This window comes from Salmo salar, chromosome ssa06 (assembly GCF_905237065.1).
Source record: "Salmo salar chromosome ssa06, Ssal_v3.1, whole genome shotgun sequence".
Lineage (NCBI taxonomy): Eukaryota > Metazoa > Chordata > Actinopteri > Salmoniformes > Salmonidae > Salmo > Salmo salar.
Genome location: NC_059447.1, coordinates 18937178 through 18958662, shown reverse-complemented (window position 1 = coordinate 18958662; position 21485 = coordinate 18937178). Strand labels below are relative to the sequence as shown.

At 43.2% G+C, this 21485-nt stretch overlaps 1 protein-coding gene and 1 long non-coding RNA gene across 2 annotated transcripts in view; one reads left to right on the top strand and one right to left on the bottom strand.

The window, feature by feature from the left end:
• Positions 1 to 19997, bottom strand: part of LOC106606484 (cAMP-dependent protein kinase type I-beta regulatory subunit) — a 231754-nt gene extending 211757 nt beyond the window's left edge. Inside the window, exons 1-2 of the long non-coding RNA XR_006770161.1 lie at positions 19802 to 19997; positions 18144 to 18338 (exon numbers count right to left, since the gene is read on the bottom strand). This is a non-coding gene — a long non-coding RNA (cAMP-dependent protein kinase type I-beta regulatory subunit). The remainder of the gene's footprint in view (positions 1 to 18143; positions 18339 to 19801) is intronic.
• Positions 19998 to 20647: 650 nt separating this feature from the next.
• LOC106593056 (dynein axonemal assembly factor 5) overlaps positions 20648 to 21485 on the top strand; it is an 81030-nt gene continuing 80192 nt past the window's right edge. Inside the window, exon 1 of the mRNA XM_045719881.1 lies at positions 20648 to 21195. Within this exon, the coding sequence (XP_045575837.1) occupies positions 20655 to 21195 (541 nt within the window). The 5' untranslated portion in view covers positions 20648 to 20654. The remainder of the gene's footprint in view (positions 21196 to 21485) is intronic.

Below are 21485 nucleotides of genomic sequence, written 5' to 3'. Positions count from 1 at the left end.
ACTCTACAATCAGTAGATCAGCCTCCACTCTACAATCAATGGATCAGCCTCCGCTCCGCAATCAATGGATCAGCCTCCGCTCCACAAACAATGGATCTGCCTCCGCTCTGCAATCAATGGATCAGCCTCCACTCCACAAACAATGGATCTGCCTCCGCTCCGCAAACAATGGATCAGCTTCCGCTCCACAAACAATGGATCAGCCTCCGCTCCGCAAACAATGGATCTGCCTCCGCTCCACAAACAATGGATCAGTCTCCACTCCACAATCAATGGATCAGTCTCCACTCTACAATCAATGGATCAGCCTCCACTCTACAATCAATGGATCAGCCTCCACTCTACAATCAATGGATCAGCCTCCACTCTACAATCAGTAGATCATCATCCACTCCACAATCAATGGACCAGTCTCCACTCTACAATCAGTAGATCAGCCTCCACTCTACAATTAATGGGTCAGCCTCCAATCTACAATCAATGGATCAGCCTCCAATCTGCAATCAATGGATCAGCCTCCGCTCCGCAATCAATGGATCAGCCTCCGCTCCGCAAACAATGGATCTGCCTCCGCTCCGCAATCAATGGATCAGCCTCCACTCCACAAACAATGGATCTGCCTCCGCTCCGCAATCAATGGATCAGCCTCCACTCCACAAACAATGGATCTGCCTCCGCTCCGCAAACAATGGATCAGCTTCCGCTCCACAAACAATGGATCAGCCTCCGCTCCGCAAACAATGGATCTGCCTCCGCTCCGCAATCAATGGATCAGCCTCCGCTCCACAAACAATGGATCAGCCTCCACTCCACAATCAATGGATCAGTCTCCACTCTACAATCAATGGATCAGCCTCCACTCTATAATCAGTAGATCAGCCTCCACTCCACAAACAATGGACCAGTCTCCACTCTACAATCAGTAGATCAGCCTCCACTCTACAATTAATGGGTCAGCCTCCAATCTACAATCAATGGATCAGCCTCCAATCTGCAATCAATGGATCAGCCTCCGCTCCGCAATCAATGGATCAGCCTCCGCTCCGCAAACAATGGATCTGCCTCCGCTCCGCAAACAATGGATCAGCCTCCGCTCCGCAAACAATGGATCTGCCTCCGCTCCGCAAACAATGGATCTGCCTCCGCTCCGCAAACAATGGATCAGCCTCCGCTCCGCAAACAATGGATCTGCCTCCGCTCCGCAAACAATGGATCAGTCTCCACTCTACAATCAATGGATCAGCCTCCACTCTACAATCAATGGATCAGCCTCCACTCTACAATCAATGGATCAGCCTCCACTCTACAATCAATGGATCAGCCTCCACTCTACAATCAGTAGATCAGCCTCCGCTCCGCAATCAATGGATCAGCCTCCGCTCCGCAAACAATGGATCTGCCTCCGCTCCGCAATCAATGGATCAGCCTCCACTCCACAAACAATGGATCTGCCTCCGCTCCGCAATCAATGGATCAGCCTCCACTCCACAAACAATGGATCTGCCTCCGCTCCGCAAACAATGGATCAGCTTCCGCTCCACAAACAATGGATCAGCCTCCGCTCCGCAAACAATGGATCTGCCTCCGCTCCGCAATCAATGGATCAGCCTCCGCTCCACAAACAATGGATCAGCCTCCACTCCACAATCAATGGATCAGTCTCCACTCTACAATCAATGGATCAGCCTCCACTCTATAATCAGTAGATCAGCCTCCACTCCACAAACAATGGACCAGTCTCCACTCTACAATCAGTAGATCAGCCTCCACTCTACAATTAATGGGTCAGCCTCCAATCTACAATCAATGGATCAGCCTCCAATCTGCAATCAATGGATGAGCCTCCGCTCCGCAATCAATGGATCAGCCTCCGCTCCGCAAACAATGGATCTGCCTCCGCTCCGCAAACAATGGATCTGCCTCCGCTCCGCAAACAATGGATCAGCCTCCGCTCCGCAAACAATGGATCAGCCTCCACTCCACAATCAATGGATCAGCATCCACTCTACAATCAATGGATCAGCCTCCACTCTACAATCAATGGATCAGCCTCCACTCTACAATCAATGGATCAGCCTCCACTCTACAATCAGTAGATCAGCCTCCACTCCACAATCAATGGACCAGGCTCCACTCTACAATCAGTAGATCAGCCTCCACTCTACAATTAATGGGTCAGCCTCCAATCTACAATCAATGGATCAGCCTCCAATCTGCAATCAATGGATCAGCCTCCGCTCCGCAATCAATGGATCAGCCTCCGCTCCGCAAACAATGGATCTGCCTCCGCTCCGCAATCAATGGATCAGCCTCCACTCCACAAACAATGGATCTGCCTCCGCTCCGCAATCAATGGATCAGCCTCCACTCCACAAACAATGGATCTGCCTCCGCTCCGCAAACAATGGATCAGCTTCCGCTCCACAAACAATGGATCAGCCTCCGCTCCGCAAACAATGGATCTGCCTCCGCTCCGCAATCAATGGATCAGCCTCCGCTCCACAAACAATGGATCAGCCTCCACTCCACAATCAATGGATCAGTCTCCACTCTACAATCAATGGATCAGCCTCCACTCTACAATCAATGTATCAGCCTCCACTCTACAATCAATGGATCAGCCTCCACTCTACAATCAATGGATCAGCCTTCACTCTACAATCAGTAGATCAGCATCCACTCTACAATTAATGGATCAGCCTCCAATCTACAATCAATGGATCAGCCTCCAATCTACAATCAATGGATCAGCCTCCACTCTACAATCAATTGATCAGCCTCCACTCTACAATCAATTGATCAGCCTGCACTCTACAATCAATGGATCAGCCTCCAGTGTTCCAAAATGTCTGACCTGCTGTTAGCTGCCACTGAACCAGAACTGAACTGTCTCTAGGCCTGCCGCTACAAGACAACACTCACTCAGAGGAGAGCAGAGGAGATGGAGCCATAGAGAGCCTGAGAGGGGCCACACACAGATACAGGGAAATTGATTCACATTACACACACATGCAGGAAGGGAAACATGCACAGGAAAGCACACACACACACACACACACATGCACAAGTCCAAACCAAGTCCACACCAGCCCAACACAGGCTAGCCCACACCAAGTCCAGATACGTCATAACTGACAAAATTCAAACCAATGAGGGTTCAGAAATGTAAAGCCAATTATCTTGGAATTATCTTTTTTTCAGATAGAACCAGATAGCTCTGAGTTCACAAGGTCCTTCTGTAAAAAGACTTAGATATAAAAATAAAACATGTATATGATAGTAACAACTTTGTCATTCTGTAACAGGCATCTGATCCAAAAGGGTGAGTTTATTTCAGGTGAAGTGAGGGCTGCCCATGGGGCCAATGTCGAGCCGATGAGCAAATGTGCATCTGCCCAATGTGTGCAGCTTACATCATGCCAATGTGGACATGTTTGCTGGGATAAGAAGGGCTTATTTCAAGCAAAGTGAGGGCTGCCCTCACCAGATATGGGCTGACCACACTGGACCACACTGGACCAGATTCAGATTCACATCAACTTTATTATCCCACCAGGGGCAAATTCATTTGGTCATGTGTTTAAAAGAAACAGTACATAAAACATGAAAACACAGAAACGACACAAAATAATTAATTCAAAGTGCTATAGCTACACATTTAAAGTGAAAGTACAATATGGTTGTTGGAATAAAAGAGTCCCCATATCGATCTGTTTTAATTTTCTTTTGAAGAAGTCTCTTTTCCCTTGTCCGGCTGCTGCTGTGACTGAGTTTTGAGTGAAGGGGATGGGTACTGTCCTGTAAAATGCTTTCACGTTTTAGGAGGGTGAGTTTTGTGTACAGTTTGGTGGCTGATTTGTGATCTATACCAATTATCCTTCCCGCCGTCTTAATCAAGCGCTGAAGCCTGACTTGGTCTTACACTCGCATGTTTCCAAACACGCATATCAGACCAAAGGACAGCACACACTGCAGGACAGGTTTATAGAACATTTGTAAGGTATGGCGGTCGACATTAAAATGGTTCATTTTGCGTTAAAAAAAACTTCTCTGTTGCAATTTCTTTATCTTTGCAAAGGCACAGTCATTGAATTTCAGTTTATTGTCTATTTCGATTCCAAGGTACTTCTATGTGGTCAATATATCGACTGATTCCCCATTGATCTTAGTCAGGGGTAGTGGAGTTTTGTTCCTTCTGAAATCAATTTCCAGCTCTTTTGTTTTCTTAACGTTTATTTCAAGAAAGTTATCTGCACACCACTGGACAAATTTTTCCATTTCTGTCAAAACCTTGACGAGAGGCTTGGTCTGGGTGGAGGAAACCCACAACAGTGGTGTCATCTGCATATTTAAAAAACATGTGGGCTGCGTCAGAGGCTTGACAATCGTTTGTGTACAGCGTGTACCGTATCGGTGAAAGTACGCAACCTTGAGGGGCTACCGTATTCACCGTTCTAGATGTAGAGATGGTGGAGTTAAACTTCACTTGTTGAGTACGGTTCCCAAGGAAACTATTAATCCACTTGATCAGTAGAGAGTTGACCAATGCCTTGGGGTCCAATGTGGAGCCGATGAGCAACCGGCATCGGCCCACCGTGGGTAGCTTACATGAGGCCAATATTTTAGCTCGCATTGGGCCAATATGAACATGTTTGCTGGGTGACATCCAGCCAAACCTAGACGGTCAGACTCACACCCTCAGTGCATAGGGCTCTGGTCAAGACTAATGCACTATCAAATCAAATTGTATTTAAATACAACAGGTGTAGACCTTACCGTGAAATGCTTACTTACAAGCCCTTAACCAACCATGCCGTTTTAAGAAAAATGAGTTAAGAAAAATATTTACTAATAAACTAAAGTAAAAAATAAAAGCAACAATAAAATAACAATAATGAGGCTATATACAGGGGGTGCTGGTACTGAGTCAATGTGCCGGGGTGCAGGTTAGTCGAGGTAATTGAGGTAATATGTACATGTAGGAAGGGGTAAAGTTACTATGCATAGATAATAGATAATAAACAGTGAGTAGCAGCAGCATAAAGAAAAAATGGGGTTCAATGCAAATATCCCAGGTAGCCATTTGACTAGCTGTTAAGAAGCCTTTTGGACCTAGACTTGGCGCTCCAGTACTACTTGCCGTGCGGTAGCAGAGAGAACAGTCTATGACTAAGGTGGCTAGAATCTTGGGCAATTTCTAGGGTCTTCCTCTGACACGGTGATGCAACCAGTCAGGATGCTCTCATTGGTGCAGCTGTAGAACTTTTTGAGGATCTGAGGACCCATGCCAAATCTTTTCAGTCTCCTGAGGTGAAATAGGCATTGTCGTGCCCTCTTCACAACTGTCTTGGTGTGTTTGGCCCATGATAGTTTGTTGGTGATGTGGACACCAAGGAACTTGAAGCTCTCAACCTGCTCCACTACAGCCCCGTCGATGAGAATGGGGGCGTGCTCGGCCCTCCTTTTCCTGTAGTCCACAATCATCTCCTTTGTCCTTATAGGGAATAGGATGCCATTTGGAACGGGCTCCTTTACTTCCTCTCAATGGAGTTATCTATAGCTGTGTTTTTCCTAGTTATAGGCAATAACTGGTCAGCGTCTCAAATGGCAGCCTATTTACCATGTAGTGCACTACTTTTGACCAGGGCCCACAGTCAAAAGTAGTCAAAAGTAGTGCACTACATGGTAAATAGTGTACCATTTAGGATGCAACCGTGGCCCTACACATGGGTCATTAATAATATTGGGGATGCTTCTTGGCTAGGGCTAGGGCTGGAGCTGGAACTGGGGCTGCTGCACAGACCATCAAAGAACATCATTAAAAAGCATGAATGGAAGAAAGGGAATGAATGGCCCTAAACTATTACTTCACACAACGCCCTTCTACTGTAACTTCTGCCAGGAAGCAGACACACAGACATCACATTAGCCCAGGGGTTCAAAAACGTGTTGGCCCGCGACCACATTTTCATATCCATATGTAATCAACGGCCAATGTTAACTTTCTTAATTGGAGCTATGACAGTCTATTACAAATCCGTCTGGCAGTACTACTGACAGTATTTACATCTGAAGGAAGTATGGTTTGAAGTGACTGAAATGCATCAGAAAGGTATTGGGAAGTTCAGAAGATTATCAGCCAATGATTTTGGATATTCTGTGTAGAAAAGAACATCATCATAGATGCTGGTCTTTTCCCCTGTCTGATTTAGTATTTAATAAATACTTATTTCCCTCATTAAAATGCAAATCAATTTATAACATTTTTTACATGCATTTTTCTGGATTTTTTTCATTGTTATTCTATCTCTCACTGTTCAAATAAACCTACCATTAAAATTATAGACTGATCATTTCTTTGTCAGTGGGCAAACATACAAAATCTGCAGGGGATCAAATACTTTTTTCCCTCACTGTAATGGGCAAAAATATTGTATAATCCAGGTGTGCATAGCTTTTAGAGATTTACCCAGAAAGACTCACAGCTGTAATCCCTGCCAAATGTGATTCTAAAATACTTATCTAATCAAGATACATTAGTGTTTAATTTTCAATGTTAGAATTGTTCTTCCACTTTGACATTGGAGTATTTTGGGTAGAACGTTGACAAAAAATGACAATTACAGACATTTTAATCCCACTTTGTAACACAACAAATGTGGAAAAAGTCAAGGGGTGTAAAAACTTTCTGAAGGCGCTGTACATGTTCCTAAGAGTCTTTCAGTGATGGGGTCTTAATATTTTGTAGCTTAAACCATTGAAAAGATAGAGGTTTTCCTACAAATGTGTCTCTGTTTATTACAACCGCATCTAGCAGCTACCGGAGGTTACTGACAGAGGTCAAATCAGGAGATCCCACATGGGGTCATGACCTCTAGTTTGGTAAACGCTGCATTAGCCTAAAAAACTGTGTTAAAAAGTCCCACAGATCTGACGAGTCCCCCTATGAGTATGGGGTGTGTGTCTCGCGAGACAGGTGTGAAAGATACTGTGTGTGTAACGCCCTGGCCATAGAGAGGGGTTTTTTGTTCTTTATTTTGGTTAGGCCAGGGTGTTACATTGGGTGGGAGTTCTATGTTCTGTTTCTATGTGTTTGTATTTCTTTGTTTTGGGCCGTGTGTGGCTCCCAAATCAGGCACAGCTGAAGTTCGTTGCTGTTGATTGGGAGTCACACATAAGTGCATGTTTTTCCGTTGGGGTTTTGTGGGTAATTGTTTCTGTTTCTGTTACTGTGTTTAACGTGACAGGACTGTTTTGGTTGTCTGGTTATTGTTTTGTATGGTATAGTGTCCGTTTTCTCAATTAATTATGACGAACACTAACTCCGCTGCGTTTTGGTCCACTCTCTCTAAAGGCAGCCGTTACAGTGTGAGTGATGAATCATGCATGAAATTATGCCAAGGTGCAAGGTTAGGCAGCCTATACCCTATTTGGTGCACTACTTTTGTCCAGGGCTCATAGAGAATAGGGTGTCATTTGGGACAAGCTTTAGAGTCTGTGTGCAGAAGGATAATACTTAAAGGAAGATGATCTAGTTGGCTCAGAATTACATAAGAGGCATTAGAAGAGGAGAAAAGTTTGGAAGAAAGTCTCTTCTATTTAGGGATGCACGATATATCGGTGAACGGCCGATATTAGCTAAAAATGCCAACATCGGTATCGGCCGATGTCTAGTTTAACGCCAATGTGCAAAACCGATGTCAAAGCTGACGTGCATACCTATATAACGAAGGTACATGACGTATTGACGCCACGTAAAATCTGGCCCTACACATGCAACACAGCATTACTAAATTAGCCCACAATGTCTGCTGTGTGGATCAAGCAGTCAACAAGTCGAGCAGTCATTTGAAAGACTAAGAACATTTCAGCGAGACAAATCAAAGGCGAAATCCATTAAAGTCAAGATAATGGAATTCATTGCCCTTGACAATCAACCGTTCTCTGTCGTGGGTGACGTTGGCTTTTGCTGACTGGTTGAGCACCAGTACACATTACCAAGTGTGTTATTTTTCAGATGTTGCCCTACCGGAGTTACACAGTAATAGCGTCACTGCTATTAGCTTCACAACATACATACTATGGAACGCCATTTGGTTCTTTGCGTGTTTAAAAAGATACAGTAGCACTGTCAAAGCTGTACAAAAAAGTCTGCATACAAGCAAACACCGGCCACGAACGATATGTTTTCAATACCGCGTTGGTAATAAAGCATAATTTGTTCGACCGCAACTTCTGGGGTAGCTAGCTTTAACTTGGTACCTAGCTAGCACCAGCCTGAAAACAATGCCCAGTAGAAACTGCAGTCATTTTCATTATTCTTAGCAATGATTTAGGAATCCTTGTGAGTAAGTATTAGCTAAGTTGCCACTTGTTGTTTGTCTATTGAAATTTAACTTCAGTTCATGAAAATAAATAGCTAGGCAGCTACTTAATAACCCTGTTGCCCAATGCTAACGTTATATGCAGCCAGCTAGCTTCATCTGGCTAGTGATGCTCGACAGGACCGGGTTATGTGTTGTGAAGCTAGCCACAATACAGATTAGGCACAATAGTGGACTTTGCGGTTTGCCTTCAAAATAGCAGTTGTCATTGACAGTGATGCAAATGAATACACATAGTAGAATTATGTCATACTTTTATTTTGAAGGCTAAACACAAAGTCCACTGTTGTGGCTAATCCTTATTGTGGCTAGCTTCACATAGATGGGGCTGACCACCATTAATCAAATAAGAACTGTCTTATAAATGAGGGTTATTTTAGATGATGACACCTAGCTATATAGTTAGCTAGCTAACTATATAGCTACTGAAACAGATTTCGTTTTGCTATGTTTTTGGGGAAAAACATTGTTTGCATCCATGAGCTAGCTAGCTTTTTTTTATGACCAGCACTGTAGGTGCGCCAGACAACTTTACCAGCATCATAGCATACGTATCAATGAATCGTGTGCCATATGAAATACGAGTGATAGTGTGTAATAACTACGTAAAAAAATTATGAGCGTGTTAAATTATTGTGACGGGCAGTCATATTCAGGTCTTAATTGGTTAACAAGCTTAATTGACATGTCAAATAGTGTTATTTGACACGTCAAATAGTGTTAAATAGTATATTTTTTGACACGCGAGGACCCAAACGGCGTTCCATAGCAAAGACACAAACGCCGTTCCATAGAAATCCTGGTTGAGAATGAAACGACTGAACAAATGAACAACGAAACAGCACAGCAAGTAAGTGAAAGAAATAGGTTTTGATTACCGTAAATTCCGGACTATAAGCCACAACTTTTTTCCCAGGCTTTGAACCTCGCGACTTAAACAATGACGGGGCTAATATATGGATTTTTCCCGCTTTCAATTTTTTTTTCTCCAAAAAAACACATTCTGTGACGTGCTCAGTTTTTTGGCGGCATGAAGCTTTCATTAGACCAATGAAATTTGCCCGAACGGGTTACGGTCAAACAACTTTTTTGTTTACTGTTTAGATTAAATCGAGCACTCTCAAACTTCCCATCATTCTGATTACGGTAGTCATTTTGTCACCCTCATCATGGCAAAGACACGGAGAAATGCATATGATGCAGCTTTCAAGTTGAAGGCGATTGATCTGGCTGTTGGAAAAGGAAATAGAGCTGCTGCACGGGAGCTTGGTCTTAATGAGTTGATGATAAGACGTTGGAAACATCAGCGTGAGGAATTGACTCAGTGCAAAAAGACAACTAAAGCTTACTGCAATTTTTTTTTTTTTTTTTATAAGCCGTGTTTCGTTAAAGCCTACTTATTTTTGTTACAAGCCGTGTTTCGTTAAAGCCTGTGTAAAGTTAATTTGTTTCAATGTACCGGTAGGCACCTGGGGCTTATAGACATGTGCGGCTTATTTATGTTCAAAATAATATATTTTTTAAATTCAGTGGGTGCGGCTTATATTCAGGTGCGCTTAATAGTCCGGAAATTACGGTATGTTTTACTGGTAATGGGGACATACGTAAATGCCAACAAAATAACTTTTTGGTCAGTGTGGTGTGCGTGCGTGTGTAACCTTTAGGCAAGTCAGTTAAGAACAAATTCTTATTTACAATGATGGACTACCCCGGCCAAACCCGGACGACGCTGGGCCAATTGTGAGCCCAATCACGGCCGGATGTGATACAGCCTGGATTCGAACCAGGGACTGTAGTGACGCCTCTCGCACTTAGATGTAGTGCCTTAGACCGCTGCGTCCATGTGTGTGGGTTAACTATTTAACTGTACTAGAATACTTAAAAGGCTGCAAAAATGTTAAATATCGGTATCGGGTTTTTTTGGCAAGGAAAATATTGGTATCGGCCAAAAATGTCATATCAGTGCATCACTACTTGGGTTCCGTGTCTATTAAATACAGAGTTGGAGGCTATCTGTTCTCTGGTTGCCTAGGTTACCTCCTCAGATGGGTGACAGGGGAGAAAAGTTGAATAACACCCGTACAGACTAGAACAGAACCCACGTCATCAACTACTGATGAAGGAGAGCCTGACAAAGCAAGAGAAAGAGCGGCAGAGAGATAGGGATAAATAGAAGAGAAAGAAGTGAGAGGTGAGCGATAGAGAAGAGAGGGATGGTGATGAAAATTATTTAAAAGCCACTCCTTTCATTTCAACTCTTCTCCTCTCCTCTGAGTGCAGCGAGAGACAGTCTGTCAGAGGCCAGATCATCTGTCAACAGCTCATCTGTAGGGCACAGAACATTCTCTCCCAAACACGGAGAGAGAGTAAGTGAATGAGTGACTGTCTGTGTGTGTGTTTGAGAGAGAGAGAGCGTGAGAGAGAGCGAGAAGGGAATCATATAGTGCTGAGTGATTCGTGCTTTTTAAGGTCGGTTTTCGGTTTTGATTAGTTGGGTTGAATGCTGTAACACAGAATAAAACAATTAAGTCCAATGATGGTAGTTACTGCCCATTTCTGCTTATAACGTATAAACCATCAGTTATTCACTGTAATGATGGGGCGGTGAGTCAGAAGCAGGTGAAACGTTTTAATAAAACAACAAAACCAAGAACACGACACTAACATAAGGCAGAACGCCGATACACAAGAACAATACCAACTGGTGAGTGGACCTGGGACAGTGACATATAAAGGGGAGGAAATGATGAAGGTAATGGGGTCCAGGTGTGAATCATAATGATTCACAGGTGCGCGTAATGGTGAGTGCCAGGTGTATGTAATGATGAATCCCAGGACCAGTGGTTAGTACTCTGGCGACGTCGTACGCCGGAGGGGAGAAGCAGGAGCAGACGTGACATTCACATTACTTTACTCAAATATTTCAGTTGTTGTGTATATTGCATTTGTTTTATTTGATGACTTTATTATTTTATTCCAAGTCATCATCTCTACAGCTGCTGCCTATGCTGTCTGACAAAATTGCTACTTTAGTAGTTCTTTAAAGTAAATAAGGCATACTTTATGACTGCAGAATACCAACTATAAATCACTTAGATCATGTATTTTCAGGTAGAGATACCTCGCAAAGCAACAGATGCTCTCTATATCACCTCACAATCACACATTCTTATGTCTCTTCCAGAGCAGGCATAAAAGAAACACAGACCGGACAAGTAGATGCACAATGGATTATTATCATTGTAGTTAACGTTTTATGCGCTAAACTATGTGGAATATTGTTCTGTTGGAAACTACAACTCCCTTCTACATCACACAGATCAGGCTGGATTTTATTCATCTCTAGAGAAACGGTGCAATGTGCAAATTGAGCTCACAGAAGAAAGAAACGAACAAAATGGAATTCAAATAACTGAACCGACGTCGATCAAATAGTTGTTTAATAAACAAAAAAATAACCAAAATATCTAGAATCACAGCACATACAAAGAGAGGAGAGAAAAGAAAGAAAGAGGGTAAACAAGCTCTAGACTCCAGATTCGTTCACCTCACAGCAGAACACCTAAGAGCAAGATTTAATACTAAAAACACTGACCCAAAAGTTGATGTGTTTCAGGAACAGGAACATCCAAAAAACATTCATCATCATCACATCCCTACATGAATAGCGAATCAAGTATTGAGTATAGTGTCACCCCCGATACACACACACACACACACCAACGTCACTTCACATACAGTAGTTACAGCCAGACAGGTTGTGTCTTTAGCATCAGTTTTTTATTGTTTTCAGATGAAATTCAGCAGTCTAACCAATATTGCACTGAAATATTGGAAAGGCTGCTTAATTTCTCTCTCTCTCTCACACACACACACACACACACACACACACACACACACACACACACACACACACACACACACACACACACACACACACACACACACACACACACACACACACACACACACACACACACACACACAACAATCAGACTTCACAACATGGTTGGAGACATTTGTTAAATCAGAAGCATTATTCCCAGTCCCAGTGGCTCTACTGTCTATGTGTAAACAGTGTGACTGATCATGGTCTGCTGTCTCCAAGCTGCAGCAGGGAGTCCCTCTCCCCTCTCCCCCTCTCTAGGTTTCAGTCTGCAGTAGGCAACACAGTCAGTCTATCCTCCTCTCTCCTCTCCAGGTTTCAGACTGCAGTAGGCAACACAGTCAGTCTATCCTCCTCTCTAGGTTTCAGTCTGCAGTAGGCAACACAGTCAGTCTATCCTCCTCTCTCCTCTCCAGGTTTCAGACTGCAGTAGGCAACACAGTCAGTCTATCCTCCTCTCTAGGTTTCAGTCTGCAGTAGGCAACACAGTCAGTCTATCCTCCTCTCTAGGTTTCAGTCTGCAGTAGGCAACACAGTCAGTCTATCCTCCTCTCTCCTCCTCTCCAGGTTTCAGACTGCAGTAGGCAACACAGTCAGTCTATCCTCCTCTCTCCTCCTCTCCAGGTTTCAGTCTGCAGTAGGCAACACAGTCAGTCTATCCTCCTCTCTCCCCCTCTCCAGGTTTCAGTCTGCAGTAGGCAACACATTCAGTCTATCCTCCTCTCTAGGTTTCAGACTGCAGTAGGCAACACAGCCAGTCTATCCTCCTCTCTCCTCCACACTGAGAATAGAGACCCCATGGGGAGCCTGCCAGGGGAAGTCAACCCTCATACACTACACTGCACAATATACTGTCAAAACAAAGAGACTGGGGGGCTAGCTAGCTAAGTAATATGAGACTAGGGGGGCTAGCTAGCTAAGTAATATGAGCCTAGGGGGGCTAGCTTGCTAAGTAATAAGAGACTAGGAGGGCTAGCTAGCTAAGTAATATGAGCCTAGGCGGGCTAGCTAGCTAAGTAATATGAGACTAGGAGGGCTAGCTAGCTAAGTAATAAGAAACTAGGAGGGCTAGCTAGCTAAGTAATATGAGCCTAGGGGGGCTAGCTTGCTAAGTAATAAGAGACTAGGAGGGCTAGCTAGCTAAGTAATATGAGCCTAGGAGGGCTAGCTAGCTAAGTAATATAAGACTAGGAGGGCTAGCTAGCTAAGTAATAAGAAACTAGGAGGGCTAGCTAGCCTAGTAATATGAGCCTAGGAGGGCTAGCTAGCTAAGTAATATGAGACTAGGAGGGCTAGCTAGCTAAGTAATATGAGACTAGGAGGGCTAGCTAGCTAAGTAATATGAGCCTAGGAGGGCTAGCTAGTTAAGTAATATAAGATTAGGAGGGCTAGCTAGCTAAGTAATAAGAAACTAGGAGGGCTAGCTAGCCTAGTAATATGAGCCTAGGAGGGCTAGCTAGCTAAGTAATATGAGACTAGGAGGGCTAGCTAGCTAAGTAATATGAGACTAGGAGGGCTAGCTAGTTAAGTAATATGAGACTAGGAGGGCTAGCTAGTTAAGTAATATAAGACTAGGAGGGCTAGCTAGCTAAGTAATAAGAGACTAGGAGGGCTAGCTAGCTAAGTAATATGAGACTAGGAGGGCTAGCTAGCTAAGTAATATGAGACTAGGAGGGCTAGCTAGTTAAGTAATATAAGACTAGGAGGGCTAGCTTGCTAAGTAATAAGCGACTAGGAGGGCTAGCTAGCTAAGTAATATGAGACTAGGAGGGCTAGCTAGCTAAGTAATATGAGACTAGGAGGGCTAGCTAGCTAAGTAATATGAGACTAGGAGGGCTAGCTAGTTAAGTAATATAAGACTAGGAGGGCTAGCTAGCTAAGTAATATGAGACTAGGAGGGCTAGCTAGTTAAGTAATATAAGACTAGGAGGGTTAGCTAGCTAAGTAATATGAGCCTAGGAGGGCTAGCTAGCTAAGTAATATGAGACTAGGAGGGCTAGTAATTAATATGATACAACACTGTTGTAGTGGGGTTGATTATTAGGTCTGTGGTGTTTGAAATGAGGGGAGCTTCAGCAACAACATGACATATTGAGGATTCATATTATAAAGGATGTGGACAGCATTGTGGACTACTTAATGTAACAAAGACAAAGATCCTTCAGAATCATATACCATCTCATAAAGAAGCATCTGAGCCAGGTCATGTCAGATAATGTCGTATAGGCTAAACTCAGATTATCTGTAAAGATCATGTTAACATGATAGAAAATGGACAGGCATTCGATATCATTTGGCAGCATCTCCAATATACATGTCATGGTAAAGCCTAAGTGATCCGATTAGCATTTGAACTTTACACTCTCTCTCTCTGCAGCATTTTGTCTCCCTCTAGATTCAGCCCTACCAGACCAGCAACACTCTGTTTCACACTATGCTCCAGGGTCTCCTTGACAACAGAAACCTGCTGGGGCTAGCACTGCAGCTAGGACAGGGGCACCATCCCCCACACACGTGCACATACACAGGTACGCACAGAGACACACACACACGTGCATATACGCAGATACGCACATGTGTACCGTGCACACACTCACACACATACAGAGACACATACACAAACACACACCTCTGAACTGTAAATTATCACGCATAAAAACCCAGCATAAAGTACTGTGGGTAGGCCAACCATAATAATCTGGAAAATGAATGAAAGAGCTGGATTACAATCCCTGTGACACATGCTGTGTGCTGCACGCTCCCTGGCCTGGGTAATCCTCTATAATATCACAACACAGGAGGATGGAGGATACACAGGATTAGTTACAGCTACAGCCGTTGTAGAGCAAAAACCTATGGTGATTTCTGGACCGGAACGAGGCCTTCTTTTAAAGCCATTGTGTAATTGAACTCGGAGTTCCAGCGACCACTCTATTCCAACACAGTGACTATAACTAACTAACACTAAGGACTGGCTTTTCGGACACAGATTAAGTCTGACCATGCTTTTTAGTCCAGGACTAGGTTTAAAGGAGCGTTTCCCAAACTCGGTCCTCGGGCTCCACGTTTTGGTTTTTGCCCTTACACTACACAGCTGATTCAAATGATCAAAGCTAGATGATTAGTTGATTATTTAAATCAGCTGTGTATTGTTAGGGCAAAAACCAAAGAATGCATTGAAGAAGCGTTTACTTACTGTGCTTGAGTCATGTGTTGGTTGTTCCATGTATTCAATGTGTTTATTTTAAGCTGCTGCGGAAGACTTGTCTCAGATAAATGACTAGAAGGGAAATATAAAGGCTACTGAGCATTTTAGAAGTCTGAGGGGTTTAGACCCTACTGAGGAACTCAACACTACATCGCCTTAACAATGCAACTGGGTCAGAGGAATCATCAGATAGTGGTGTGTGAACCAACACACAGTAAAGTATCATCAGTATCATGACTCCCATAAATTCACACTGGGATAATCACCCCTTACGGACGCGAACGTACACACACACACACACACACACACACACGCTGCATTGACGGGAGTAGACTGCAAAACCAACCCTAGGCTCACTTCTCAGTCCTCACCTACCTCATCCCCTTTCTGTATCTGATCCTGTCACACAATCACTCCTTCTGTTGTAGACCTACAGTCACCATGGGCTATTGGGTTTACCACGTTTCAGTGTACCAGACAACACTGTGGTCTATTCCTTTCTCTGAGAGCCCATTGTATTCAAACACATCAGATGACACCTCAGGCCTCTCTGTGGACAGTTCCGTAATAGACTAAAACTTAGCGTACCAACAGTTGAAAAACAGTCATAAAGAAAACACCTGATTGAGATTCAGGGTATTCTAACCAAATCCAATACCACTTAGGCCTACACATCTACTACAAAGAAAGTCATGGGAATAAAGTCAATCGAACTTGACACAAATGTAGTGAACGGAGAAAGTGCAACACCACAACCAAAACCTCTAGGAAAAATAAAAGATACTCTATGGAACCCTGACCTGTTCACCGGACGTGCTTGTTGCACCCTCGACAACTACTATGATTATTATTATTTGACCATGCTGGTCATTTATGAACATTTTAACATTTTAACATCTTGACCATGTTCTGTTATAATATCCACCCTGCACAGCCAGAAGAGGACTGGCCACCCCTCATAGCCTGGTTCCTCTCTAGGTTTCTTCCTAGGTTTTTGGCCTTTCTAGGGAGTTTTTCCTAGGGAGTTTTTCCTAGCCACCGTGCTTCTTTCACATGCATTGCTTGCTGTTTGGGGTTTTAGGCTGGGTTTCTGTACAGCACTTTGAGATATCAGCTGATGTACGAAGGGCTATATAAATAAATTTGATTTGATTTGATTCTATTCTATAGAAAAAAAAGCTCCCTTAAAGGCAAATGTTAAAAAAAGATAGAGGGAGATAATTGTTTACTAATTGGTTTATTTTCCTCTGTCTTTATTACTACAAAACATAGAAACGCATCATTTTCACATATGTTGATGTTGGAGTGGTGCTGGAGATGAAGAATATGAAGTAGAATTGTTGTTACATTTCCCTTTAACGTAGCCTATAATTCAGCCATTGCTAAATCCTCAACATGGCGTGTGTGAAATAAATAATTAACAATCCTAACTTCTCAAAGAGTTTTGACAGGACCCTGGGCTGGGCTGAAGGCTCCAGAGGTTGAATATACGCACCAGCTGGGCTCATCTAAAACGCATCTCGCTACGGAGGTGCCAGCCAGAGCTAATACATTCAGAGAGAGAGATTCCCTCCTTTATTTCCTCTTCTATCCCCTCTTTTCACTAACCTCTGAGACATTCACACCATTCTGTAGTTCTATTCCGTAATCTGTCAGTCCAGGCACCAGACAGTAACAGGTCATTCTCTGTCTGTCTGTCCCACAGACACTTGTGGATTTTTACGTTCATAATAAGGACGGGACCAAGGCGCAGCGTGTGTTGAGTTCCACATCTTTTAATAAAGCGAAACTTCCCCAAAAAATTCAAATAAACCAACAACAAAACATAACATAAGTGGTGCAACTAGCACATACACAAAACAATATCCCACAAACACAGATGGGAAAAATGGCTACCTAAATATGATCCCAATTAGAGGCAACGATTACCAGCTGCCTCTAATTGGGAACCATACAAAACACCAACATAGAACATTTTAACTAGAACACCCCCTAGTCACGCCCTGACCTACTACACCATAGAGAACCAAGGGCTCTCTATGGTCAGGGCGTGACATGGATAGACAATGTCCATACAACACAGCTTGTGTGTCTGTGGATGGGGCACAGACTGTCCCTGTCTCTGTGCCCCTAATGCTCCCAGGCCCTCAGCTAATGTACCCTACCATTGTGTGGAGAGTTGAAAGCTCAATTAGACAAATGTAGTATTATCATGAAACTGACAGCTAGGCTACCCCTAGGCTATTTATTTACAAATATACTGAGGATATGACAAGAAAACATGGGTATAACAGAGTCTCCTTTCTCATGTATTCTGATGTAACAGACTATCGGCTAATGAAAAAAGATCAACGTCAATGAAATGAAACAACAATAATAGCTTCTACTCAGCTCAATTCCAGTTCATTTGTGTACTACATGTCAATACGTTGATAGCAAATCCTTGCTTTTCTGCAGAGTGCAATTCAACAGAAATGATTCACACATAAGCAAAACATTACTGACATACATTCACAATGACACTATTGACGAAAAAACTAAAGAGATAGTCATAAACAACAAATATTATTGTTGATAAAAATGCATTTTCAAAGAAGGAATGCAGTAAAAATTTAAAGGGAGCTTTAGGTCGCAAATAAGGGGAGCTTTAGGGAAATTCACAAACCTTCTCCAGCTTTTCAAAGTGCTCCCGCAGGAATTTCATAGGACGCTCAGGCTTGGCGATGCACAAGTTGACAATGCACTCTTTGAGGATCTGCTGGATGTTGTGCTTCTGCACGAACACTTCACAGCCCTTCAGACTCTCATCTTCTTCCAGATTAGGGGAGGAGGAGGTGGCCATGTTATTTATCTGGTTTATCTGCAGAGAGGGGGAGAGGAGGGGTGGTTGAGGAGAGAGGAGATGAAGGGAGAAAAGAAGGAGAGAAGAGGAGGGGAGAGGAGAGGGGAGGAGAAGAGAGGAGAGGTGGAAAGAGGAGAGGATGGAAGAGCAGACACAGGGAGAAGGGGAGAGAAGAGGAGAGGAGAGGGAGAGGGGGCGGGGAGGGGGAGACGAGAGATGGAAAGAGGAGGAGGGGAGAAGGGAAAAGAGGAGATGAGAAGAGTTGAGAAGAGAAGAGGAGAGGGAGAGGGGGCGGGGAGGGGGAGGGGAGAGATGGAAAGAGGAGGAGGGGAGAAGGGAAAAGAGGAGATGAGAAGAGTTGAGAAGAGGAGAGGAGAAAAGATGTAGGGAGAGGACAGAGGAGATAAGAGGAGTGGAGGGGAGGGGAGAAGAGGAAACGATGAAGAGAAGAAGAGAATGGAAGAGAGAGAGAGAGAGATAAAGAGAGAAAAGAGAGAGTGAGAGTTAGAGAAAGAAGAGTAGGGGAGAAGAGGAGAAGTTGTCAGAATGAGGAGAAATATCAGCCCCTGGTTGTTTGTGTGTCTGTCTGTCTGTCAGTTTTCATTTTCTTTAAATGTGATAGGGGCTGGATCTCCAAACTACAATAGACAGAGGCCTATCAATTAATACGGCTTGTTGATGACCACAGACACTTAGCATACTAGGTTATCAAAGCAATACCTTGACATGATCAAATCATACTTCAGTACCTGTTGCAGGTGTAATGCATAGTTACAATGTAGTTACAGTCACACTATCTAGAGGAGCATATTGTTTAGTGTCACCTCAATCTATTTACACCTTTACATAGCCTAGCCCACATCAGCAACACTGTCAAATAAAGGATGCATTCTCAAATCATGTGGTTTTTAAAATATGTAATAGCTTCTGACAACAAGGTAGCCTGTCATGGAATAATATGTAAAGACAGTCAGATTAGGGACAGAGATAGCTAAACAAAGCCTCCGCAAATTCACTTCCGCTATTTAAATTACAAGGAAACATCACGGTTGATGTGTTACTGTAGCTAGCCTCTGAAACTAGCTTCTACATAGCTAGCTAGCAAGCTTAAAACCTAAACTAGGTAGGCTAACGTTAGCTAGCTATCATAAACCCATAACCTCCATATTTCCATGGAAGATGACTGTAAGGCAGCTAGCTTATCATTGGCCTCAATGTCTAACATTTAAAATTGGCAAGCTAGCTATTATATCATTTTCTGTGAAAATCAAATGTTTCCTAAGTAGCATTACTAGAGCACCTGTTTAAGTGTTTCCGGGCACGAGTCTATCTTTCATGTCTCTCACACAAGATGACAACCAAATCACAACCATGTCTAAACAAAAAAGCAATATTCAAGCGTAGTTTCATTTGCTGATAAATACGTCAACACGTTGAGGTTTTGCCAGATAAGATATTCGTTGTGGCATTCTGGTTCTTACCGTTATTTTCCGGGGATGATCAGAGGTTCTTGGCTACGGATGTTGTTTGCAAGGTAGGTTACTCTAGCTAGAGAAGATGCTCTGCCGCTGCTCGGTTGCTTCTTCCGCTGGGGCTCGCTCTGCGTCTGTCTCAATGACGTCAATCTGTCACTTTTTATTCAGCCGCAAAGCAACTCACGAGGCCAGCAACAAGCTTACAATCCTTTTACAAATTTGAAATGTTTAAATAATTATGTGCCGTGGCGTTCCTTATGTGGATGTCCACATCATCGTGTCATGATCAATACACCAGTTTCATAAGAAGAGGGCAGGTGTTTGTTTGTTTTTCTCAGCAGTATCAGACAGAGAAAAGGTTCTCTGACAGACGACACTGACAGACCTCACCTGTTCCTGACCTGCTCATGCAGAGAAAGCACCAAAATACAATTTTCTGCCCATTAGTTATGAGGCTTAGTTATGAGGCTGTGATACGAAGTCCATCATTGGGCTCTGCCAAATTGTGTTACTGACAGACTTTATAAAATGTCATAATCCTAACCTAAAGAAGAATGTGATATTAAAGCACAATTTTCCAACTCTGTTATACTATAGTTATTATATTGTTATGGTATAAGTGATACTATTTATATTATAAGATATATCTATTTCATCATGCTATTCAACATACACATCAATGACTTTTTGTAACAAAAATACATTATGTCAAATATTTATTCCATAGATGTAGATTAATTTCCACTGCATTGCATGGACCTGCAATAGTTGTCAATAAAGTTTTCAAGGTTTGAATTAGAGTTATCGTAAAGCAAGTATGTTTGTCTCAACGCTGACCGTTGCCATATCAACAGTGAAAATGGAAACAACTATGGCGCCCGGAGAAGAACGTGCTGCTTCTGAAGTTTTGAGAGCGCTTGCTCGACATCTAAACTGTCTCAACGAAGATAGCAAAACCACAAGAAAACGAGCGCTTGAAGCAATCAGAAGAGAAACTATTGATAAAGGGCTTTCGAGCGGCGTGTTGCAGGAGGTTTTTACGTGTCTGCTGAAGTCGCTCCTGAAATGCCTGTCAGATCCTATGGAAAGATGCAGAGAGACTGCCATACACATGCTTGGAGATTTTATTCGGTGTGTTCCTCAACCGGAGGATTCGTTGCCTTATCTTATGCCCGCTTTGACGCAGCGGCTCGGCGGGAAAGAGATCCTGGAGCCCGCGGAGGAACTTAGGCTGTCCATGGTGGAGGTTCTGACTCTCACAGTGGAGGTGTGTGGCAGGCACCTAGCTCCCTACCTCGACGATATGATGAAGATATTGCAGAGAACTATTGTCGACCCTTTCCCAGACGTCAAAAGAGAGAGTTGCAAATGCACTGTTCATTTTGCAAAAAGTGTACCAGGTAAGATGCTTGAGAACAGGTAAGATGCTTGAGAATATACTGTGTGTATTCTTGTTAGCCCACACATTAGGCTAACTAGTTAGCTAGCTAGCTGTGTTAGGTAAAGTTGATCTTATAGGGTTGCCATGGTTGCACATTGCATGGACACCTGACCAAGCTGTGTCAGAGTGGTTGTTTTTTGTGGCTCTAAGTTATTTTGTACACACTCCAACGCTCTACCAGGTTGTCATTTAATATAAATATAAATTATTTATTAAGTTATTAGAAATAAAGACAATGGGACAAAAACA